General features: G+C 41.1%; 1 protein-coding gene across 1 annotated transcript in view; it reads left to right on the top strand.

Annotated features, from left to right (window-relative positions):
* The first annotated feature begins 1,690 nt into the window (after positions 1-1,690).
* Positions 1,691-21,569, top strand: part of uba7 (ubiquitin-like modifier activating enzyme 7) — a 35,519-nt gene continuing 15,640 nt past the window's right edge. Inside the window, exons 1-23 of the mRNA XM_056436679.1 lie at positions 1,691-1,885; positions 1,974-2,142; positions 2,643-2,777; positions 3,169-3,275; positions 3,358-3,448; positions 3,793-3,925; positions 4,051-4,148; positions 4,225-4,374; positions 4,553-4,717; positions 4,839-4,943; positions 5,190-5,270; positions 5,729-5,884; positions 6,456-6,621; positions 6,772-6,968; positions 7,550-7,614; positions 8,978-9,188; positions 10,923-10,997; positions 12,242-12,443; positions 12,524-12,615; positions 14,544-14,636; positions 15,838-16,029; positions 17,320-17,412; positions 18,615-18,806. Coding sequence (XP_056292654.1) covers positions 1,839-1,885; positions 1,974-2,142; positions 2,643-2,777; positions 3,169-3,275; positions 3,358-3,448; positions 3,793-3,925; positions 4,051-4,148; positions 4,225-4,374; positions 4,553-4,717; positions 4,839-4,943; positions 5,190-5,270; positions 5,729-5,884; positions 6,456-6,621; positions 6,772-6,968; positions 7,550-7,614; positions 8,978-9,188; positions 10,923-10,997; positions 12,242-12,443; positions 12,524-12,615; positions 14,544-14,636; positions 15,838-16,029; positions 17,320-17,412; positions 18,615-18,806 — 3,015 coding nt within the window. The 5' untranslated portion in view covers positions 1,691-1,838. The remainder of the gene's footprint in view (positions 1,886-1,973; positions 2,143-2,642; positions 2,778-3,168; positions 3,276-3,357; positions 3,449-3,792; positions 3,926-4,050; positions 4,149-4,224; positions 4,375-4,552; positions 4,718-4,838; positions 4,944-5,189; positions 5,271-5,728; positions 5,885-6,455; positions 6,622-6,771; positions 6,969-7,549; positions 7,615-8,977; positions 9,189-10,922; positions 10,998-12,241; positions 12,444-12,523; positions 12,616-14,543; positions 14,637-15,837; positions 16,030-17,319; positions 17,413-18,614; positions 18,807-21,569) is intronic.

The following is a 21,569-nucleotide window of genomic DNA, read 5'->3' as shown; positions in this document are numbered from 1 at the left end:
TTCAAGTAACCTTTGTGGAAAATGTAACAACTGAATTCAAACAACCTTAATGCTAAACAGAACCGTATACTATACTATACTTATATTTACAATTCCTTTATATTTTACAGTTTGATTTAGCACAAGTATTCGTACCAATCAGCAAAACCTGTGCTTGAGTAAGATTTCTGATTTATTGTGAAAGTTGAAGACCGGAAATTCTATAGTCTTTCTGACGTGCTTGACGTGGTCGCTCTTCTGTCAAGCCGCGCCCGCAACAAGGAAGTTTGAAATAGTTGCGAAATCTGAATAAAAAATCTCCCTTTCATTTCTTTCCCAAGAGTCATCATATCTCCAGCTGATTTTCCACTCAGGCCACTTTCTCCACATTTGAAAATAGTATGATCTTGGCTACGCCTGTCGGAATTTAGCCAAGAACTGCATTGCTTTCCGATGATGGAATGAAGTTACTCTTAAAATATAAGCAACTACAGCCAGGAAGTTGTGGGAGGAATGTCTCCCCCCTCCAGTCACACCACCTCGTACAATGTCAGCAATGTGACCTTTTAACAGATAAATGAAAAGGATTGACAAAAAGAAGAAATTAAATAAACTCACTCATATTGGACATTGAACTGTAACATTAAACATGAGGCTATTCATCAGCAGCAGCAGCATCATAAAATATAAATATTCTCATTGGCGTTATAAATCCAAAAGTTAAACATCTACCACTGAATCCAAAGGTCAGTAATCACAGAGTGTTTGAATAGTATTCACTGCCCAAAATCACCAGAGAAAACTATGAGAAGTAATGCAGAAGCAAGACGTTGTATAACACAGAGAAAACAAACAAACTGTCAACAAATATATATATATATATATATATATATATATTGAGGACATCACATTCAGTCCTTAATGCGTCTGGTCTGTCCCTAACTTACTGAACACGTGGCTCATATCATAGGGAGCAAACACACATATGCAGTGCAATGGACCATGCAGTGTGGATTTAGATGTGGTCCATACAAGGAATATGTAGATATTAAGCACAAGTACAGAGATATACTCGAAAATATCGCAAGAAATTTAGATAGTATGGCTTCTACCAAGAGGTGTTTATGTACATGTATATTATAAACATGTATAACATTACCAGGAGTGAGATGTGTGATAAATTATAAACATGCATAAATAACATTAAAAAATTGTTTTGATTAACTATTTTGTGTAAAAACAAAAGGTTCAGTTACTTTTATTTTTCTAAAAGTACAACTACTCCTACACCAAAAGAATATCTATTAAAATGGAAATAGTGCTCATGTCAACACCTTAATGCTGAAGATAATATGTATCCTACTTTACTGAGAAGTCTCTCCTCAGTGAAAGTATTCCACAACACTTGTGGAATTTGAATATGGACAATGATTGCCATCCAACGTTTTGGTGTCTCAAATCTTAAACTCAGGTTTAAGGGGAGCACAGAGAACGTTGGGGATTTTTTCTTTTATACAGATAGACTTTCAGAAAGTTTCCACTATGAGCAAATACATCATCAATTCATTAACTTGATTAACTTAAACCTAAAGTGTAGGTGCTTTTCCTCACAGGAGCAGCTTGTGGTTGCAACTGAATAAACAGTCCGGAGTCGCCCTCTGGTGGCCAAACTAGAAACGGTTTATTGGGGAAAAAAACACAAAGAATCGAATGAAACGAAAGTGAAATACTTTCATTTAAACGGTCATTTTCTAACTTGTCCAGCTCGGTCTTCACTCTGATCCTGGACCTGGTCGTGTTGAGGTGTTATTCCAGCGGATCGCTCGCTTCAGACTGGTCATCATACCGGAGAGTGAGACATGTCAGAAATAGTTCAGATCGATGAAGGGTTTTACTCCAGGCAGCTGTAAGTACCACCGACTCACACACATGAACCAGTGTAACCACGAAGACTTCAGACCCACCGGGGCTCACTGCTTCTTGTACCTGCACAGGTATGTTCTGGGTCACGAGGCGATGCGCCGCATGGCCACAGCCAACGTCCTCGTTGCGGGCATGCGTGGCCTTGGCGTGGAAATTGCCAAAAATGTGATCCTGTCCGGAGTGAAGTCTGTCACCGTCCAGGATGAAGGCCAGGTGGTGTGGGCCGACCTGTCCTCGCAGGTACCAACAACACTATGATGATCTGTAAATTAATATACATTATTAGGAGATAAAGTCTACGTGTAACTTCGATTTAATTGAGCAACTACTTTTGTATTATCTAAAGTTAGTTTTTTACTTTCACTTTTCTATTTAAATAGTAACATCACTGCATATTTTAACTTTTAATACAATAATTGTCTAAATGCACCATCATAAAGGTTCATCCTACTTTCTTTTACATTTACTCCCTTGCCAATCCAATGCTCTAAATGTTACCATAAAGCAATTATAAATAGCTGTTGAGGCCTGGACATGGACAAAATTTAAAACATGCCGTCAAACAACTTGCCATTTTAAGTTTGATAGTTAACTCTTGATCTGGGAAAAGGCTGTTGACGAAACATTCAAAAGGTGCTCATGGTCATCATGGGAAGTTGACCAATGAGCAGACTCACTTTGCAGATGAAGATGGCGAGACAGTCAAGTTTTTACAAGCTTTAATATCATTTTCTCACCAGTTTTTCCTGAAGGAATCCCATCTTGGTCAAAATCGAGCCACATGTTCCCTCCAGCAGCTGTCTGCTCTGAACCAAGGTGTGCATGTATCGGCCATCACTGAACCGCTGGATGAGGAGCTGCTTCTGCAGTTTCAGGTACACAAAGACAAGACTAGCTGCATAGTAGACATTATTGGGATTCTCAAAATGACATCTACCTTTTCTCCTTCATTAAAAAGTTTATAATAATGCAAATGTTTGCCATTTAAAAAGTGTAACTGCTGGACACAAGATGTCTCCAACATCTTTGCAAACGTTACAACAGAAAATACAAATGTGGCTCATTTAGAATATTTATCTTGTCAAGTTTGAAACGGTCTATAATTTGTATTTTGGAACGCAATTGCCCTCTTAACTAGTTGTGATGTCTCAAATTCCTGCCTACTTACATGCCATAAACTCAGATTTAAGGTGAGCACAGATAAACAACAACAGTAACAACAAGAAAAACACTTTTCTGAGTGGAGGAGGAATTGTCCTTTTTCAGGTGGTGGTCCTCACTGACTCCTCACTGAGTGAGCAGAAGTGTTTTAATGAGTTCTGCCATTTGAATGGAATCAAGTTCATTGTAGCAGACACCAAAGGCCTCTGTGGGTAAGTGGGCGACAAGAAGTTTGAATGTACTTAATAATGCAAAGAAAGAAAGTCGTATAAAACCCCTTTGGTTAATTTGCAGTCAGCTGTTCTGTGACTTTGGGAAGGAGTTTGAGGTCTTGGACCAGGATGGGGAGAAGCCGGCAACAGCGATGATACAAAGTGTCTCTCAGGTAATACCCTCCATTTGCTTTATGATATTGGCAGATTGAAAGCATTTATATTATCACGCCCCTCCGCCTAAGAGTTGTGTTGGGTGACATTCACATCCGCGGGTATTTTGGAGTCTGTATTTTGGAGTTGGTACCTAACCTGCATGCCTTTGGACTGTGAAAGGAAATCCAAACATGTACAGGAAGAACATGCATAACTCCACACAGTAGGCGTCTCTGACTTGTCCGGTTCAAATGTAAATAATCCCCACTCCGAATGTCTTCTACATGTTTTCTCAAAGTGTAAAAAAATTACTCAAATATATCTTTCAAATTTGAAGGTTATCAACATCACTTTGTTGCAGGCGAATCCTGGAGTGGTGTTGTTCACAGATGACCGGCATAGTAGATTTTCAGATGGTTCTAAGGTGTTCTTCTCTGAAGTCCAAGGCATGACGGAGCTCAACAGCATCGGCCCGGTGGACATCAAAGACTGTGGTGAGTGTCACTTTGTGTCTTCCCTCAGCTCCTGACACCTGAAACACACTCATCCATAGTTAACAATAGTAACGATGAGATGTCATCGTGGTCTCACTATCTGTATATGTGTCACCTGTAACCAGGCATATACTCCTTCAGCATTGGGGATACTTCAGCATTTTCTCAGTACGAACAGGGAGGAGTAGTGACTGAGGTTAAGCAGCCCTGCACGCTAACATTTGTAAGTATCCACATCCACAACCTTTTTTTTTCATTTGCACTCTTTGTTAACTAAATAACTTCAACATAAATGGCAGAAAACACTGAATGAAGCTCTACTGGACCACAAGCTGCTGAAGATGAACGACTATGGAAAGAAACAGAGGCACGAGACCCTGCACTTGGCCTTCCAGGCCCTCCACGGCTTTGTAGAGAAAGAGCAGCGACTCCCTGGTCCTCGGTCTCAGGTCGGTGAAGGCTCCAGGATATTACAGCCAGTATTCAATCATTTTACAAAACAAGTTATATGACTAGTCATACATAAATACAACAAAAGTAAAACAAGATAAAGTGGTGTAGTATGATCATTAAAGCAGTTTACAGGATTGTTTCTACTCATTTCTCGACATGATTGTTCTCATACAGTCAGATGCAGATGCTCTGCTTGCCATAGTGGGAACGCTGAATACAGTCGCACAGCTGGAACAGCTGGATGAAGCTGCTGTGAGAACCTTTTCCTACACAGCCCGGGGTGACTTGGCTCCTATCAATGCTTTCATTGGAGGCCTTGCAGCTCAAGAAGTTATTAAGGTAAGGTCATCTTCATCTCTCAGTTTATAACCAGAATAACAGTGCGATAGTTACACTGTGTATATTAATTATAACACTTACTCACTGAACTGCTTTGTTCTTTGCACTCACATTCCTGTAGGCATGTAGTAGGAAATATACGCCTCTTCACCAGTGGCTATATTTTGATGCACTGGAGTGCCTCCCTGAAGAAGAGGACCAGCTGACAGAGGCCTCCTTTTCAGCAGTATGTCCAGAGATACTTTTGATTTCAATAAAGCACACATACCAATCATACCATACATATGATTCATATAATGAGAATCGTAGGCATGATGAAAAAGTTACAACTACCAAAAATAACAGCAGCAGAGGATGTAGTGACAATAAATGCAGTAATGGCATCAGCAATAGTAATAACAATGATACTAATATTAATATCCAACGTTGGTTTTTAGTTGAACGCTTTTTTCTTCTTCTTCTTCTCTGACAGAAAGGCACGAGATACGATGGACAGATTGCCGTATTTGGGCCGGCGTTCCAGGAGAAGCTTGAAAGGCAGAAGTATTTCCTGGTGAGGGCAGGTTTGGTGAATGTCCAGCAGGTGGCGCAGTCTTCGTGGGAATGCAGCTCCATCTGTGTTTACCTCTGAGCTCATGTGGTGTTAATGATGGCACATGCAGGAAATAGCTGCGATACAGCCAGCATTTCCTGCCAGGCCCAGTGCTGACCTTAGGGGCCTTTCTCTGTTTCCTTTTAAAGGTGTTAGTTTAACTGTTGTTTACTGGCTGTCTGTGTATACTTTTTAGAGAAAGAGCATACATGTGTTTCTTTTATTGCCGTAAAAACTGCACGCAAAGTATCAGGAAGTGAAACAAATAATGTGCTGCAGTGTAAATCATTTTCTGCTATGTTGTAAAAAACAGATGATCTTTTTTTTCTCGCTTTAATTTCATGACTTTCCCTTGCATCGTACCAGCGGATACAGTATATACATGTAGCCCGACATAATCTCTCCTGTCATTTTTTAAGGTTGGAGCTGGTGCCATCGGATGTGAGCTTTTGAAGAACTTTGCCCTCATGGGGCTCGGTGCCGGAGAAAAGGGCAGAATCACCGTAACAGACATGGACTTCATAGCAAGATCCAACTTGAACCGACAGTTCCTGTTCAGGTCTGAGGATATTGGGGTGAGGAAAAAGCCCAACATCACACTCTGGAATGAAGAATTTCACATGCCATGAGAGCTCACAGGTTCTTGTTTGACCTGGTTAAATTGAAGGCTCAGCAGACGGCTTACTAATAGGACAGGTGGGAGTGTGTGTGTGTGTGTGTGGGGGGGAACTATTGGGACAGTCTAAGACAGCTCGTGTCAGATTACACATTCACGTTCCATCATTCGTAGCAGGTTTCTTTTGCAGTGTGCTTTAGGACAATATATGCAACACATCATTTACTTAGTGTGTATGTTGACAAGAAATCATCGGCTGCTCTGAAATTCTGGAGATAAAATGTGCTGATTCCACTGTTATACAATGGAAGAACACTGAGAGTCTCGACAGTAAAAAAATACACGATGAATTACCAAATTACTTCTATATTTTGCTCATGTGTTGGAAAAGTTTCATACAAGGATCCTAAAACTAACTTATTGATTTTGTATGAATTAACATTTCATTAAATTCGCCCTCCATCTGTTGTTACCACTGTTGTCTGTGTCTGACATGCATGCCCCCCAATTACTCACTTGTCCATGAACAGAAACCAAAATCCGAAGTTGCAGCCAGAGCGGTGCGTGAGATTAACCCACGGATGAACATCACCGCTCACCAGGACCGCCTGGACCCCGGCAGCGAAGGAGTGTTTGATGACGACTTCTTCATGGGGCTCGATGGAGCTGCTGCAGCCCTTGATAATATGGAAGCCAGTGAGGGCACTTATTATGTCTTTGTAACTATTATTATATTATAAGTTCTCGTTACCTCAGTTATTATTCCGGAGCAGTAAAGCCTACAGTACATATTGGAATACTAATGCTTGTAAAAGAACATTCCTAATCCCTCTTTTTGCTGCCCAGGGGTCTATCTTGATGGACGCTGCGTTCAACACCAGAAACCATTGCTGGAGGGAGGAACCTCAGGGTTACAGGGTCACACTCTGGTGGTGGTGCCTCACCTGACAGAGTCGTATGGCCGAGACACATCCAGTTCTAATGAAGGCATCCCACTGTGCACTCTCAAGCACTTCCCTCATCGCATTGAGCACACCCTGCAGGTACGATGGGATTAGGCTTTGTGTTTGAGTTACACTGATTGATTTCCTACGTTTTGCTTCAAACCTACACTGAAAGACCAGACACGTGAAATATTTCTTACTTTAAGGGTTTAAAATGTTGAGTCGAAGTAAAGACTACTACATATGCTTAGTTTTTTTTAATCCTATAGTACTTTATGGCAGTGTTGCATTTAACGTCATTATAGGGAAATATGTTTCTAATAATGTAATCCACCGTATTAACATATTCAGTAAGGGTCGTTTATCTTTTATTAATGCTCTAATGTGCACCCGCTGCTGTGATCCTGCAATTTCCCCACTGTGGGACTAATAAAGGAATATCTAATCTAATCTAATACTTGGACAGGGATGTCGTGTGTGTACAGATTGTAAAACCCTCTAAAGCAAATTTGTAATTTGTGATATTGGGCTATATAAAATAAACTGAATTCTATTGAATTGAATATATTGTTTTATCGTGCGGTTACAATACAGCCCTAGAATCTTATCAAGAGCCTTTCTGGTCACTCATTGTATTCTTGGATTTTCTTGACACAAATCTTGTATTACAATTCTTTTAGTGGGCCAGAGACCAGTTCGAAGGGCTTTTCAAACAAACACCTGAAAACGTGAATCTGTTCTGGAGGTAAGATATGATGGCATTGTCATAAGATGTAACTTTTTCCACAACAAGTGTTGCCTCCGACAAACGTGAGAAATTACGTTTTTCAATCTGGTGCCAGTCTGCTGCCACTTAATGACCACTTCTAGCTCTTTTCACAATGCTTCTCTGTTCTTCTACAAAGCATTCCAGGAAACCTACAAACTCTAATGAAGTACTTCAAGCTCATTATTTTGTTTTATAAACAGGGAAACATGTGGTTGGCTTTAGGCAGTACACCCCTAATAAAAACTGTATCCTCCACAGCAGCTCTAACACCATTTTCTTCAAAAAAACCTGATAAAGTCTATCAACTAATTTGAGTTTTTCTGGTTTAGAAACATCTGCTGAATGTAAAAAGAGAGTAGATTAATTCACAAGAGAGTTCTTCATCATGTCAATGGTCTTCATCAGTGATTGTAAAAAATAAAATAGACCTAATTATAACGTAACGGCACGTCAGTGACAGCTTTGAGCCTCGGAGCCGTCCTAATCCAGCCATGTTTTGAGAAGTCTCTGTCTCTGTTTGTTTTGGTGGGATTTGATGTAATCCCCCCTCATTGTAAAGCACTTGCACACTTTCCCGTGTCTTTAAACAGATTGGAAAAATTGTGACGAGAACAGACACACTGCCATTAATGTTTCTCACCTTACACTAATGTGTAGAAATCATGTACTATGTGTTTTTCAGAGGCCTCTTTGTAATGCACCGTTATGGACATTTTCATGAGGCAGGTCAGCTACATGTTGTATTCCAGTAGATGTTTAGACCTGGTTAATGAAGTTATGGAAAGAAAAGTCAAATTGTGTTGTGTTAACCTCCAACCCATGCAGCTCAATGCAAACTGTGACGCTAAATGTTCTTCTTTAGACCTGCTGAGGTGTAACTACATGCCTAAGAGGTACATTTATTTTGTTTACGCAGTACAGGGATGTGTACGGTGAGCTGGCACATGATAATGCTGTGTAGTATGGAGTTGCACTCACCAGCACATTACAAACTTACTAACCACTTCCTTCCCTTCCTATTAATCCTCAGCCGAGTATCAAAAGAATCCCCTCTGAGTCAACTAGACTACGCCTTAATTTTAAAAAATCTGTTTTGTCATTCTTCCTAGAAGCAAAATGTTTTCCATGAGGACTTTTTCCCTTTCCAGGTCAAACGTTCTTCCCACAGTTCACATACTGCCAAAAAACAAGTCATGCCAGAAAAATAGATGTTGAAGGTTTCAGAAGTTTATTTTTGAGAAATGTAGACTACTTGTTGATACTTTTCCCACATTATTACCTTTCGTATACTGTATGTATGCTATTTGATCAAAATATATTGCTGCACTCTTTCCTGTAGCGATAACGGGTTTGTGGAGCGGACGCTTGGCCTTGGAGACGCCGAGGCCCTGGAGGTTCTTGGGGGTCTGTGGAGCAGCCTGGAGGACATGGAAGCTGGAGGACAACGCCCAAGGAGCTGGGAAGACTGTGTGAGATGGGCCCGTTGCCAGTGGGAGACTCTCTATAACAACGATATCCGCCAGCTTCTGCACTGTTTACCTTCTGAAGCGGTAAAATCACACCAGAGGAAACATAACTCCACAAAGCAAAGTATTGTAACGCTGTGATTTATTTGTATGGACACCGAGGGGCACTGTTGTGTTTGTAAGTGTGTTTCTTGCCGTTCAAACAGTGAAACACTGCAATGAGGCATTGGCACAAAAGGAACGTCAATCAGTTTTCACATTTCACCTCATGGTGTAATGCAGCATATTTCCCGTGGCTCAGAGACCACTGTGAGCCTTGTCTGTAACCCGAACCACTGAAAGCCATCGCTGATAAATATCTCCGAGCGGCTCTGAGAGTTTGTAATCTGGTGAAGCATGCAAACGGAGTGATGTCACATGTTGCTGCCACACCTTGGGGGGCACGGATCAGTATCAACTCAAACAGACCCTCACTAAACACAATCCCAGTCCAGCAACTGGCCATTTCTAGCCTTTTTAGATGTCCCTGTAGGGTTATAAAAATTCCTAAGTGAGATTTTCTTCCACTCCTGTCTGCTTAAATATTTATAATAGAGCACTACATTCCCTGTACTTCCCTTGAGAAAAACACAACTTTTAGTATTATGGCTTATGCTGATAAAAGGAACCACCATGTGTTAGAATTACCATTTTAACCCAGCACAGAGAACTGGCAGTTAAGGTAATCATGTTTTGCTTCTCTTTTTTCTTCCGTATCTCTCGTTTTCGTAGTAACCTAGATGAGAGTTATGGTTTCATTGTCTTCTTGGAAAGTCACTCTCGACCACAGACTTTCTGAGGAACTATGATAAAACGGCTAACGGACGTTAACAAACCAACCTGACAAATATATCAACTACTTTGTTGGGTGTGAACCTCCATGTAGAAGTGAGCGTGGTCTTGCATTTGTGTTTACAATTTTACACATGCAACAATGGTTGTATTTTAACCAAAGACATTATGGGAGCATCTTTAATCCTACAATGATCAGCTTCCACGCAAGGCTCAAGTCCAACTCCAAGAGATAAAGAGGGAGTGAGAGACGTCCGATTAAAGGCCTTATATTGTTAATACAATCCCATCCAGTAAATTATCAATATATAATATAATAATACAAATCAATTCTGAAATAATAATGAATAGATGTCAAATCACATATATTTATAAATAAGAATCATACAAAATCTCATAACTCACAAATTCACCAATGATTTATGAATAAAGAAACAGGACGTTAAGGTTGTAGTCTTTAAAATGAGTCTTCTTCGGCCAATTTTAAAACTAAGTGGTGTCAACCTTTTCAAGGACCAATCATTGTTGGTGTCCTCAAGCCGTCTGAATGCTGATTTGATGCCTTTTGGCTGCTGTAGAAAGCTCCCTGCAGTGAAAACAGGCACCACCAGAAGGAGACTCTCTCTTTCCCAGCATATGGACCATTTGGAACATCAAAGCTCTCACTTCCTTTGTTCTTTTATCAGACATATACATTGTGTTGTCAACACACGACTGATAACTATATTAGTCTGGCAGGAAGGACTAAGTGATGTTGTATAACGTAATACATATATACGGTAAGTTGTTTGTGATCAAGGTACACGGCATAAGAATTCTTCTAAAAGACGAAGCATTTGGAATAAAGAAGTTGACCCCTTTTTAATGAGGGACAAAGACCCTCTTGTGGCGGTCACCTTTGTGTTTTGAAGAACAACAGAGAGCTTTGTAAAAGATGCAATATTTTTGCTGTTGATCATCGTGAAAAAGAGATTTTCTTCCCTTTAGGTGACTGCTGCTGGTCTTCCCTTCTGGTATGGTTCCAAGAGATGCCCTCACTCACTGACCTTTGACCCCAATAGGGTGAGTAGTGTCTGGTCTTCCTGCAGGAGTAATCATGAAATGCACTCTAAAACAGTGGACAGAAATGACTGAAAGATGCCACAGTATTCGCTGATGACCGCTCGCATTCCTTCATTATCTGGTCTGATAGTGTCTCTTCCTCACTTTGACCATATACTTGATTCTTATCTGAGCTGTGAATGCCACTTAACCTCCAAATGGACAATGCCATGCAGATAATAATCTGCTCTCCACACGGCCACGTCCTTGATGGCCAAGCTGATTTCTACATACTCTCACATTAAGTTACGAGAGAGACACGCTGATAATAAGCTTAAAATACTCTAACTTGGACGGTTGTAATGATGCATTGAGAGTAGAAAAGAATTGACAATTTGCAACTTCTCATTATCTCACACAGAAGATTGGCTTCTCTCCTTCCGTCATTTGGCCTCACCTTTTTCTACCGTCTCTGTACTGTCAGCATTATTATTCCGTCTCCTGTCATCTGTCCTTTTATCTCCTTGACAAATTATTGTTGACCCTCCACCCGTGTGACAGACAAGGCTACAATTGCAGATGCTAGGGTCAGGGCCTTTTTTTTTTGTAATACGGTATAATGTCACAATAGCATCTGTGTTTATTATTTGCAACATCTTTGTTTGAATCTATTTCTTTTGTTTTGGCTGTGTTATACATTATCTTTGTACTTTTTTCATTTTGATAAAAAAGTAATTTCTACAGTAGATATTGTTTATATTGCTCTTCTATTCTATAATTCATATCTAGTTGTATTCAGGTGATGTCAGCTTCAGTATGCAGCAGTTGCACAACATGCAAATCTACTTATTAGTGAATTAACTAAAGTGTTGTAGGCACATAAAATGTAAAGTACTGTCGTGCCGTACGCAGCAATGACTGCAGTAAGATACAATGAACATGTGTGTGTTCAGAGAGATAAAGGAAGTGACCTATTGTTACAGCTGTTCTGTTCAGGGAAGTCATTTGGACCTAATGCTCTATCTTCATTTACCTTTTACACAATGTCCCTTCTACAGTTCAACCCTACACTTAGGTTTGCTGAGTCAGCTTTAAATAACCAATTATAATTTACAGATAGCTTCTTAATTTTCCTGTAGATAGACAAAGCGATGTTTTAAAGAAATGCACAATGACATGGTAGTGTTTTAGTATATTTAGCATATATATAGACATTGTGTTTTCTGTTAAAACATGACAGTTTCTACTTTAATTCTGTGTTTTAGACTACCCATATGGAGTATGTTGTGGCAGCGGCTAATCTGTACGGGAAGCTCTTCGGAATCAGCGGGACAAGAGACCGCGCTGCTGTCAGAGAAACCTTAGAAAGAGTCCACGTACCACCTTTCACTCCGAAGTCCTCCGTGAAGATTCATCTCACTGACAAGGAGATGGAGGAGGAGAAACAAGAGGACAGAGATGATGCCGGTGAGTGAGTTTTACTTTGATATTTGTTGTTATTTCCTCCTGAACATATGTTTCTAACTCTCTCTGTGTCCTTGCACCAGAGAAAGCCCAACTTGAGGAGTTGAAAGGGAAGTTGGCCTCACCATCTCTGAAAAGCTCATTCATGCAGATGTACCCCGTCGACTTTGAGAAGGTAGGGCACAAGTGCAGTGACACCTCTGCTGCACACTCTGCACACGCCACAGACAGATTGGCGACTGAGTGTTAGCAGGGAGCCTCACTCAGATCTTTGGGTGCTTTCAGAATATGCTTTTTCCCCCCCTCTTCTTTGGATCCTCTGTGACCCGAATCTTTGCTATTCCTCAACACATTCATGGAACACAGCTCGCTTGTGCTCTTTGTTCGCTGTTATAACTCCTTGGGGCTAAGATATACTGAATACTCAGAAGTTTAAATCCTAGATGAAAAGAACACTTCATTCAGCCAGTTCATGTGGAACAAATTAATATCTGTAGAGAGACAGAGTGCAATTGAGTCCTGCCCTCTCCCCAAGAGAAAATTATTTATCGCTCCCTATTGATTTCTATGGTGTGAAGGTGCCTCCTTGTCACTTTTATCTGCTAGCAAACAACAGAAACTTGCCTACAAGCTGGTGTTTGGGGGGGATGCACTACCATTAGGGTACAACACAGGACATGGTGCTAAATGTAACCCTTTGACATTCTGACATCTGAATTGGAGTGCCAATTGTTTTCTCCTTTAGTGGTTGTCGTTTTCAGAGTAAGACATGTTGCACTCTGCCCTATGTGTGAGAGCCTCATTAGAATACATTTGGTGAATTGCATTACATTTAACAACTCAGCACAGACACTATGGTCCGCAACTCTGTGTCACAGTCTCACCTCACACTCTTTCACGCCACCTCTCAACAAATAGCCATTCACTGTCTGGAAGGTCAGGTTTGGTGCTCGGTTAAAATCCATGTGTGAAGGTCCCTCTTTTTATAGTAAATTATCTAAGTAAGCAGAGAGAAAAAAAACTGACGGGCAACAGTTTTTTCTATTTACATTCCAGCAGATGGGATACATGATGTGGACCATGTTAAAATAATTAAACACAAATAAATAAATAAATTGCGAAACAAATCAGCATAATAATGAACCTGCGTCAAAAAGAATCCTCAGTTGTGGCATTAAACAGATGAAGTGACATCTTGAATAATTGTGAATGTCTATCTCCAAATCGAATTTTCATTATACCTAATTAACCTGTTCACCCATTGATACTCCAGTGAGTGTCTGGGTTTCCTGGGAAACCTTGGAAAGGAGTGAAACAATTAAAATGATTACTTCCTATACAAGCCTCTTCTTTATCTTCATGGAAGTTGGAAGTGTGGAGTTGAAAGGTTTGTCACAGCGACAAAAGCTTCACTTCAGGCCCGACGCCTCAACACAGAGCTATTAGAAGGCCAGACAGGGTGCAGTTGCTGTGGCTGCAGAGGTGAGTGTTAGAGGGATTTAGAGAGGCTGTGGAATATGACTCTCAGCCTGAGAGAGGTTCTGGGAAAGCATTCAGTGACTCAGGAGAAGCAGGACTGAAGGGGTATGAGGTAATTCAGGTACCTATCAAATGTCCTCTTGAATAAGAATGAGATCCCCAAACTACCTCGCTCCCCCTTCTCTTAATTTCCATCCCTTCATGTCCAGGTCATGCCATGGAAAGATGGAATGTGTGTAGGAGGGTTTCAGATGCATCAGGTTGCCAGCTAGGAGCTTCCTCACAACCCCTAAAGCCATCTCTGAGTGACAGTCCCCTCCTTAGTCTTTGTAGAGCCCCAGAAGCAGAGGCATGATCTCACTGGCCATGTCGATCATAACAGAAATGTGATTTTCCGTGCATTCTGTTGTAGGGCCCAAGTTATGTATTAGAATGATGTAAGTGACTCAACAACAAAGCCTTCAAAGCTCAAAACAGACAAAGTGAGCATCACACCTCTGGGGATGTCACTTGGCATGAACATGAATAAACACATAGATATATTTTGTTATTGTGTATCAAGCTTTGGAGAGTGTTGTATGAATGGCTCATATTCTGTATGTTTTAATATCCCATCTGGCATAGGATGACGACAGTAACTTTCACATGGACTACATTGTCGCTGCTTCTAACCTGAGGGCGGAGAACTATAAGATCCCTGCAGCTGATCGGCACAAGGTCAGCATTTTACCCGAGTGCATCATCTACAAAAAGATATAAGATATAGATGTAAATAAGAGTGATGAAGCTGAAGTGAGAGGCGGTATAGATGAGAAAAAAGCTTTAAAAAAGTGCTCCCCCTCCCTTGGGGTGATGTTTTTAGTCGGTGTTGCACACACCTGCCCGAAAGCCACAGAAACAGCCTCCTCACCTATTGTTCCTGGAGCAGAACTAATCACAGCACTTTACCTGTCGCCTGGGAGGTGACACCTGAGCCCGGCCTTGTACCGGCCACTGCTGCAGACACACGGCCAAGACAGATGGAGGCTGGGGGGGGGATGGGTACTGCTGAGTGAGGGGAGACAATGGAGGGTTGCCCCTATGTAATCATACAGAGATTTTCACATGTTTCATGTGGGAATAACTTTGCGTTAACTGAACCATTTTATCCTGTTCATTTTATATCTACACTGCACAACATTGCATAAGGTCGAGGCAATTTCACAATTATAATAAGGATATTGCTCTTGTATTGCTATGTGGCATACAGAATAATAATGAAATGAATGTGTAATACAGTTTGTGCTGTACACACATGTGCTGTGCTATTATGCATTACATACAACAATCAAATTAATAAAAAATTGATAAATATGTGCACAAAATTCACTTTTACAGTACAATAGTATTTGCAGCAAAGTGGACTGAACTATCTCAAGTAAAAGTACTCGTTATGCAGCAGAATGTCTTCTGTGTTATATTTTATATGTATTAAATACTGATGCATTATTGTGTTTATGCAGCATTTATGTTTCAGTTGGCTGAAGTAAAGTTATATTTTACTACTTCAAGCAGCTTAATCTCTAACAATGCATCATATATCAAGATGGTTTAGTATATAAAGTCTTGAAATTCAACTATTTCTGTGAAATATAAGCAATACAGTAAAAAAGGGCAATGTGTGTCTCTGAAATGTGATCAGTGGTGCAAAGTAGCTACACATATTCACTCAAGAAGTGTAGGCCGCCTTTAGTACAGTTTTGAGGTTCCTGTACTTTACTTGAGTGATAACATTTTGTGCTGCTTTTAACTAACCTACCAATATCGTGAAATATTGTCAAAAGAAATCACAAATAAATCACAACATGTATCTGATATAGTAATTACCCTGCTGCATAAGATATTCTAGTACATATGCTGTCTCCTGTCTCCTTCACAGAGTAAGGGCATAGCTGGAAGCATCATCCCAGCCATCGCTACCACCACGGCTGCAGTGGCAGGCCTGATGTGCCTGGAGCTGTATAAACTGGTGCAGGGTCATCAGGAGATCAGCTCTTACCGCACAGCTTATATGTACCTGCCAGTCACGCACATTGTGTTTGCCCAACCGACCCAGGCCAAGACCTTTGAAGTGAGTAACAGCTCTTTACACCCAGAGACATTTTTAGTTACAGTCAGTGATTGTGGTGGGTGTAGGGACACTATATACAAAGCAGGCAGTCACATAGGGCCTGGCGAGGGCACTGTATGCAGCCTGACAGACTCATACTGTATGGACAATTATAATTTAAGCCTGCTTACTTTGAGGATAACTCAGTTGGGTCCTTTGTAGATCTACGTCCTTCCTTACTGGCTGGAGCGCATTAAGTCATGAATCTGTGCTCTCAGAGTAAGAGGCCCCGCCAACTAACTGTCAAACACAAATAAATAAATAAATTGCGAAACAAATCAGCATAATAATGAACCTGCGTCAAAAAGAATCCTCAGTTGTGGCATTAAACAGATGAAGTGACATCTTGAATAATTGTGAATGTCTATCTCCAAATCGAATTTTCATTATACCTAATTAACCTGTTCACCCATTGATACTCCAGTGAGTGTCTGGGTTTCCTGGGAAACCTTGGAAAGGAGGAAACAATTAAAATGATTACTTCCTATACAAGCCTCTTCTTTATCTTCATGGAAGTTGGGAGTGTGGTGTTGAAAGGTTTGTCACAGCGACAAAAGCTTCACTTCAGGCCCGACGCCTCAACACAGAGCTATTAGAAGGCCAGACAGGGTGCAGTTGCTGTGGCTGCAGAGGTGAGTGTTAGAGGGATTTAGAGAGGCTGTGGAATATGACTCTCAGCCTGAGAGAGGTTCTGGGAAAGCATTCAGTGACTCAGGAGAAGCAGGACTGAAGGGGTATGAGGTAATTCAGGTACCTATCAAATGTCCTCTTGAATAAGAATGAGATCCCCAAACTACCTCGCTCCCCCTTCTCTTAATTTCCATCCTTCATGTCCAGGTCATGCCATGGAAAGATGGAATGTGTGTAGGAGGGTTTCAGATGCATCAGGTTGCCAGCTAGAGCTTCCTCACAACCCCTAAAGCCATCTCTGAGTGACAGTCCCCTCCTTAGTCTTTGTAGAGCCCCAGAAGCAGAGGCATGATCTCACTGGCCATGTCGATCATAACAGAAATGTGATTTTCCGTGCATTCTGTTGTAGGGCCCAAGTTATGTATTAGAATGATGTAAGTGACTCAACAACAAAGCCTTCAAAGCTCAAAACAGACAAAGTGAGCATCACACCTCTGGGGATGTCACTTGGCATGAACATGAATAAACACATAGATATATTTTGTTATTGTGTATCAAGCTTTGGAGAGTGTTGTATGAATGGCTCATATTCTGTATGTTTTAATATCCCATCTGGCATAGGATGACGACAGTAACTTTCACATGGACTACATTGTCGCTGCTTCTAACCTGAGGGCGGAGAACTATAAGATCCCTGCAGCTGATCGGCACAAGGTCAGCATTTTACCCGAGTGCATCATCTAAAAAAAGATATAAGATATAGATGTAAATAAGAGTGATGAAGCTGAAGTGAGAGGCGGTATAGATGAGAAAAAAGCTTTAAAAAAGTGCTCCCCCTCCCTTGGGGTGATGTTTTTAGTCGGTGTTGCACACACCTGCCCTAAAGCCACAGAAACAGCCTCCTCACCTATTGTTCCTGGAGCAGAACTAATCACAGCACTTTACCTGTCGCCTGGGAGGTGACACCTGAGCCCGGCCTTGTACCGGCCACTGCTGCAGACACACGGCCAAGACAGATGGAGGCTGGGGGGGGGGATGGGTACTGCTGAGTGAGGGGAGACAATGGAGGGTTGCCCCTGTGTAATCATACAGAGATTTTCACATGTTTCATGTGGGAATAACTTTGCGTTAACTGAACCATTTTATCCTGTTCATTTTATATCTACACTGCACAACATTGCATAAGGTCGAGGCAATTTCACAATTATAATAAGGATATTGCTCTTGTATTGCTATGTGGCATACAGAATAATAATGAAATGAATGTGTAATACAGTTTGTGCTGTACACACATGTGCTGTGCTATTATGCATTACATACAACAATCAAATTAATACAAAATTGATAAATATGTGCACAAAATTCACTTTTACAGTACAATAGTATTTGCAGCAAAGTGGACTGAACTATCTCAAGTAAAAGCACTCGTTATGCAGCAGAATGTCTTCTGTGTTATATTTTATATGTATTAAATACTGATGCATTATTGTGTTTATGCAGCATTTATGTTTCAGTTGGCTGAAGTAAAGTTATATTTTACTACTTCAAGCAGCTTAATCTCTAACAATGCATCATATATCAAGATGGTTTAGTATATAAAGTCTTCAAATTCAACTATTTCTGTGAAATATAAGCAATACAGTAAAAAAGGGCAATGTGTGTCTCTGAAATGTGATCAGTGGTGCAAAGTAGCTACACATATTCACTCAAGAAGTGTAGGCCGCCTTTAGTACAGTTTTGAGGTTCCTGTACTTTACTTGAGTGATAACATTTTGTGCTGCTTTTAACTAACCTACCAATATCGTGAAATATTGTCAAAATAAATCACAAATAAATCACAACATGTATCTGATATAGTAATTACCCTGCTGCATAAGATATTCTAGTACATATGCTGTCTCCTGTCTCCTTCACAGAGTAAGGGCATAGCTGGAAGCATCATCCCAGCCATCGCTACCACCACGGCTGCAGTGGCAGGCCTGATGTGCCTGGAGCTGTATAAACTGGTGAAGGGTCATCAGGAGATCAGCTCTTACCGCACAGCTTATATGTACCTGCCAGTCACGCACATTGTGTTTGCCCAACCGACCCAGGCCAAGACCTTTGAAGTGAGTAACAGCTCTTTACACCCAGAGACATTTTTAGTTACAGTCAGTGATTGTGGTGGGTGTAGGGACACTATATACAAAGCAGGCAGTCACATAGGGCCTGGCGAGGGCACTGTATGCAGCCTGACAGACTCATACTGTATGGACAATTATAATTTAAGCCTGCTTACTTTGAGGATAACTCAGTTGGGTCCTTTGTAGATCTACGTCCTTCCTTACTGGCTGGAGCGCATTAAGTCATGAATCTGTGCTCTCAGAGTAAGAGGCCCCCGCCAACTAACTGTCAATCTCTTTCATAGCCACGTCTTTAGCTAGCTCATAATCCTCAGGGCATTTCAGTGCAGGTAAGACTTAAACACACCCAAGTCTGCTTCTGTGTTTGCACACATGAAGTGGATTTAAGGCATCTGAAACTCAAAGCAAAATTCACAGGAGCTTATTGATCAAATCCACCCCAACATTTTAGGTTATACCCGGTTTGCGAGGTCATACAAGGTTCTCTATTCTGTATCGGCCAAGCTATAAAACACAAACATGAAATGGCTCCCAGACAGAATTAAAAGCCAAGCTACTCTTCGGGTCACATTTTAGGGTCAAGTCTGAGAGTCGAAAATGTTTGCTGCCCTCTTACAGGCCCGACTGCTTGGCCCTGAATATCTCCCCTTTGGATGGAATCAGATATTGGAGCTGCCCTCGGCATCTTTCTCATTCTGAGCATTGAACCTCTGAGAGGGGTCGTTGGGGGTCAGCGAGTGGTGTAGCTGTGTCCTCTGGGACGTGAGGGTGCAGTGGCAGGGAGCTCTGAGACAGTGGAGGTCTGGTTTCAGCTTTGGTTACAGGCAGAATGCTACAGCTGCATTGAAGGCTGCTGATGACAGAGGCAGCTGTGACTTTCTGCACAGTTTTGAAGTTCCTGGCGTTTCACACTCCTTACTTACAAAGACCCGGGTGTTCTCACAGTTGTCTGTACATTTGGTCAGTGAAAGTGTTTGCACAGACTTCTCAATGGCTGGCGGAAGTACAACATTGCTGAAGCAGCATGCAACGTTGGATGCACTCAGTAAATGATTGCAGTCACTAAGACAGGAGCTGACATCATCATAGCCAGAGGTTGTATTCTCAAGTGTTGAATCATTTAGAAATAAGGGATGCGCAGACATTATATTGTCCAGACCCAGGCCTTTTCAGTGGGGCCTGTAGTGATGCAGCATCAGCTTCGAGCTGATGGGCTCGGACCTGGCCCGAGGAAATGAGGAACACACATGTTCTATTACACAATTGCTCAGAGAGAGAGAGGGAGGGGAAGATGATTGGCTGCCAAACCTTAAGTCCCCTGGGTGGGAGATGCTCTTGTTTCTGCCAAAGAAAACATTGTCATCATAATTAGTTACGTTTTGTCGATGATACTTTTAATAAAAAAAACACATTTCCCTTTTTGTGTTGCAGATTAATTCTGAATACACATAGCAATAAGTTAAGTATCAAATGGGAACAGTACTTGCAGTTTATATCATCACTCACATTGTATGATTTTAACACAGTAAATATGCTGATCATTAGTTTCAAAGTAGAGCCTGACCCAAAAATACCTGGCCAATACTACAGATGGAAACATAGATTATTCAAGATAGCATAAATGAGTCCACGGCAATGAAAGCAGAAACAAAAGCAACATAGCTATTAATATTCTCTTATCCCTCAAATCTGTCCATGATTAGAGGTTTTATTAGTCGGTCTTTGAAGCAACCTCAGACGTGCAGCTGTTAAATATCACTGATCTGACATGCAGCATCAAGAGCTCAGCTTACTTTTTGAAATGACTTAGACCTCTCCCCTCATGAGATCAGTCTCAGTTCATTAATATCAAGTAACAACGCTCACATCCCACTGGTAGTACTGGTGGCCCACCCTGTTTTCACCCAAAGTGGCGTGTATTTAAAGCACCACATCACAGCATTGTCCGATGTGTGGCAGTCACGTCATGTAACCTGTATTGTCACAACTCTAAAGAGGAAAACATATGTTTATGAGTTGGTTGTTGGGATTGAAGGCTTTTAGAAAAGGTGTTTTTGATGTGGCTGTATACCACTCTGTCCACAAATAACAGTTTAAAACTCAAATAGAGTATTGCTCAATCTCCCACCATGCTAACCCTTCTCCAGAAACTGTTGCTTTAAAGCAGCTGTTTCCCAAAATAGGAAGTCCCCTTGGCCTTCCCCCGCTGCGATTATGGAGGCAGAAATATGTAAACAAATGGGAGGCTGTCAGCACTGCGATTCTTTAGTATCGTTTTCCTCCTTGTGTTTATGTTTGTCAGTTGGGGGGCCGAGGCACAGGCCACTGCACTAAAGGAGTAGCACGTCTGACAGGCTCACAGAGGAGGAGATCTCTAAAATAGCCAGAAATGCTTGTGCAAAATCTTCATTAGACATTATCATATAATCATGAAAAGTTTGCCATTACTTGGGTCAACTGTTGCTGCCACAGCTTTTAAGCTGCAGTCTTTAAGTTAATGCATCCTACTTAACTTAATCTTGAGAAGATTAGTTTAACTTCAATTCATATAACTTTCCCACTAAATAAAGTATCTGCAAAACACAGTATAACAGACATTCTCATTGGAATTACACTCTGATGTCCAAAATTCAATTTAAGCTGAATGTATCAGTATCTTTATATTAAGGGATGACTGTATTGATTGGGACAGGTTGCTTTCTATACATGAGGTAGGTGGGTATTGGGATACACCCACAGAGAATTGTC

The sequence above is a fragment of the Pseudoliparis swirei genome, chromosome 18 (assembly GCF_029220125.1).
Source record: "Pseudoliparis swirei isolate HS2019 ecotype Mariana Trench chromosome 18, NWPU_hadal_v1, whole genome shotgun sequence".
NCBI lineage: Eukaryota > Metazoa > Chordata > Actinopteri > Perciformes > Liparidae > Pseudoliparis > Pseudoliparis swirei.
Note: the sequence above shows the minus strand (reverse complement) of the source record. Positions and strands in the feature narration are given on the sequence as shown.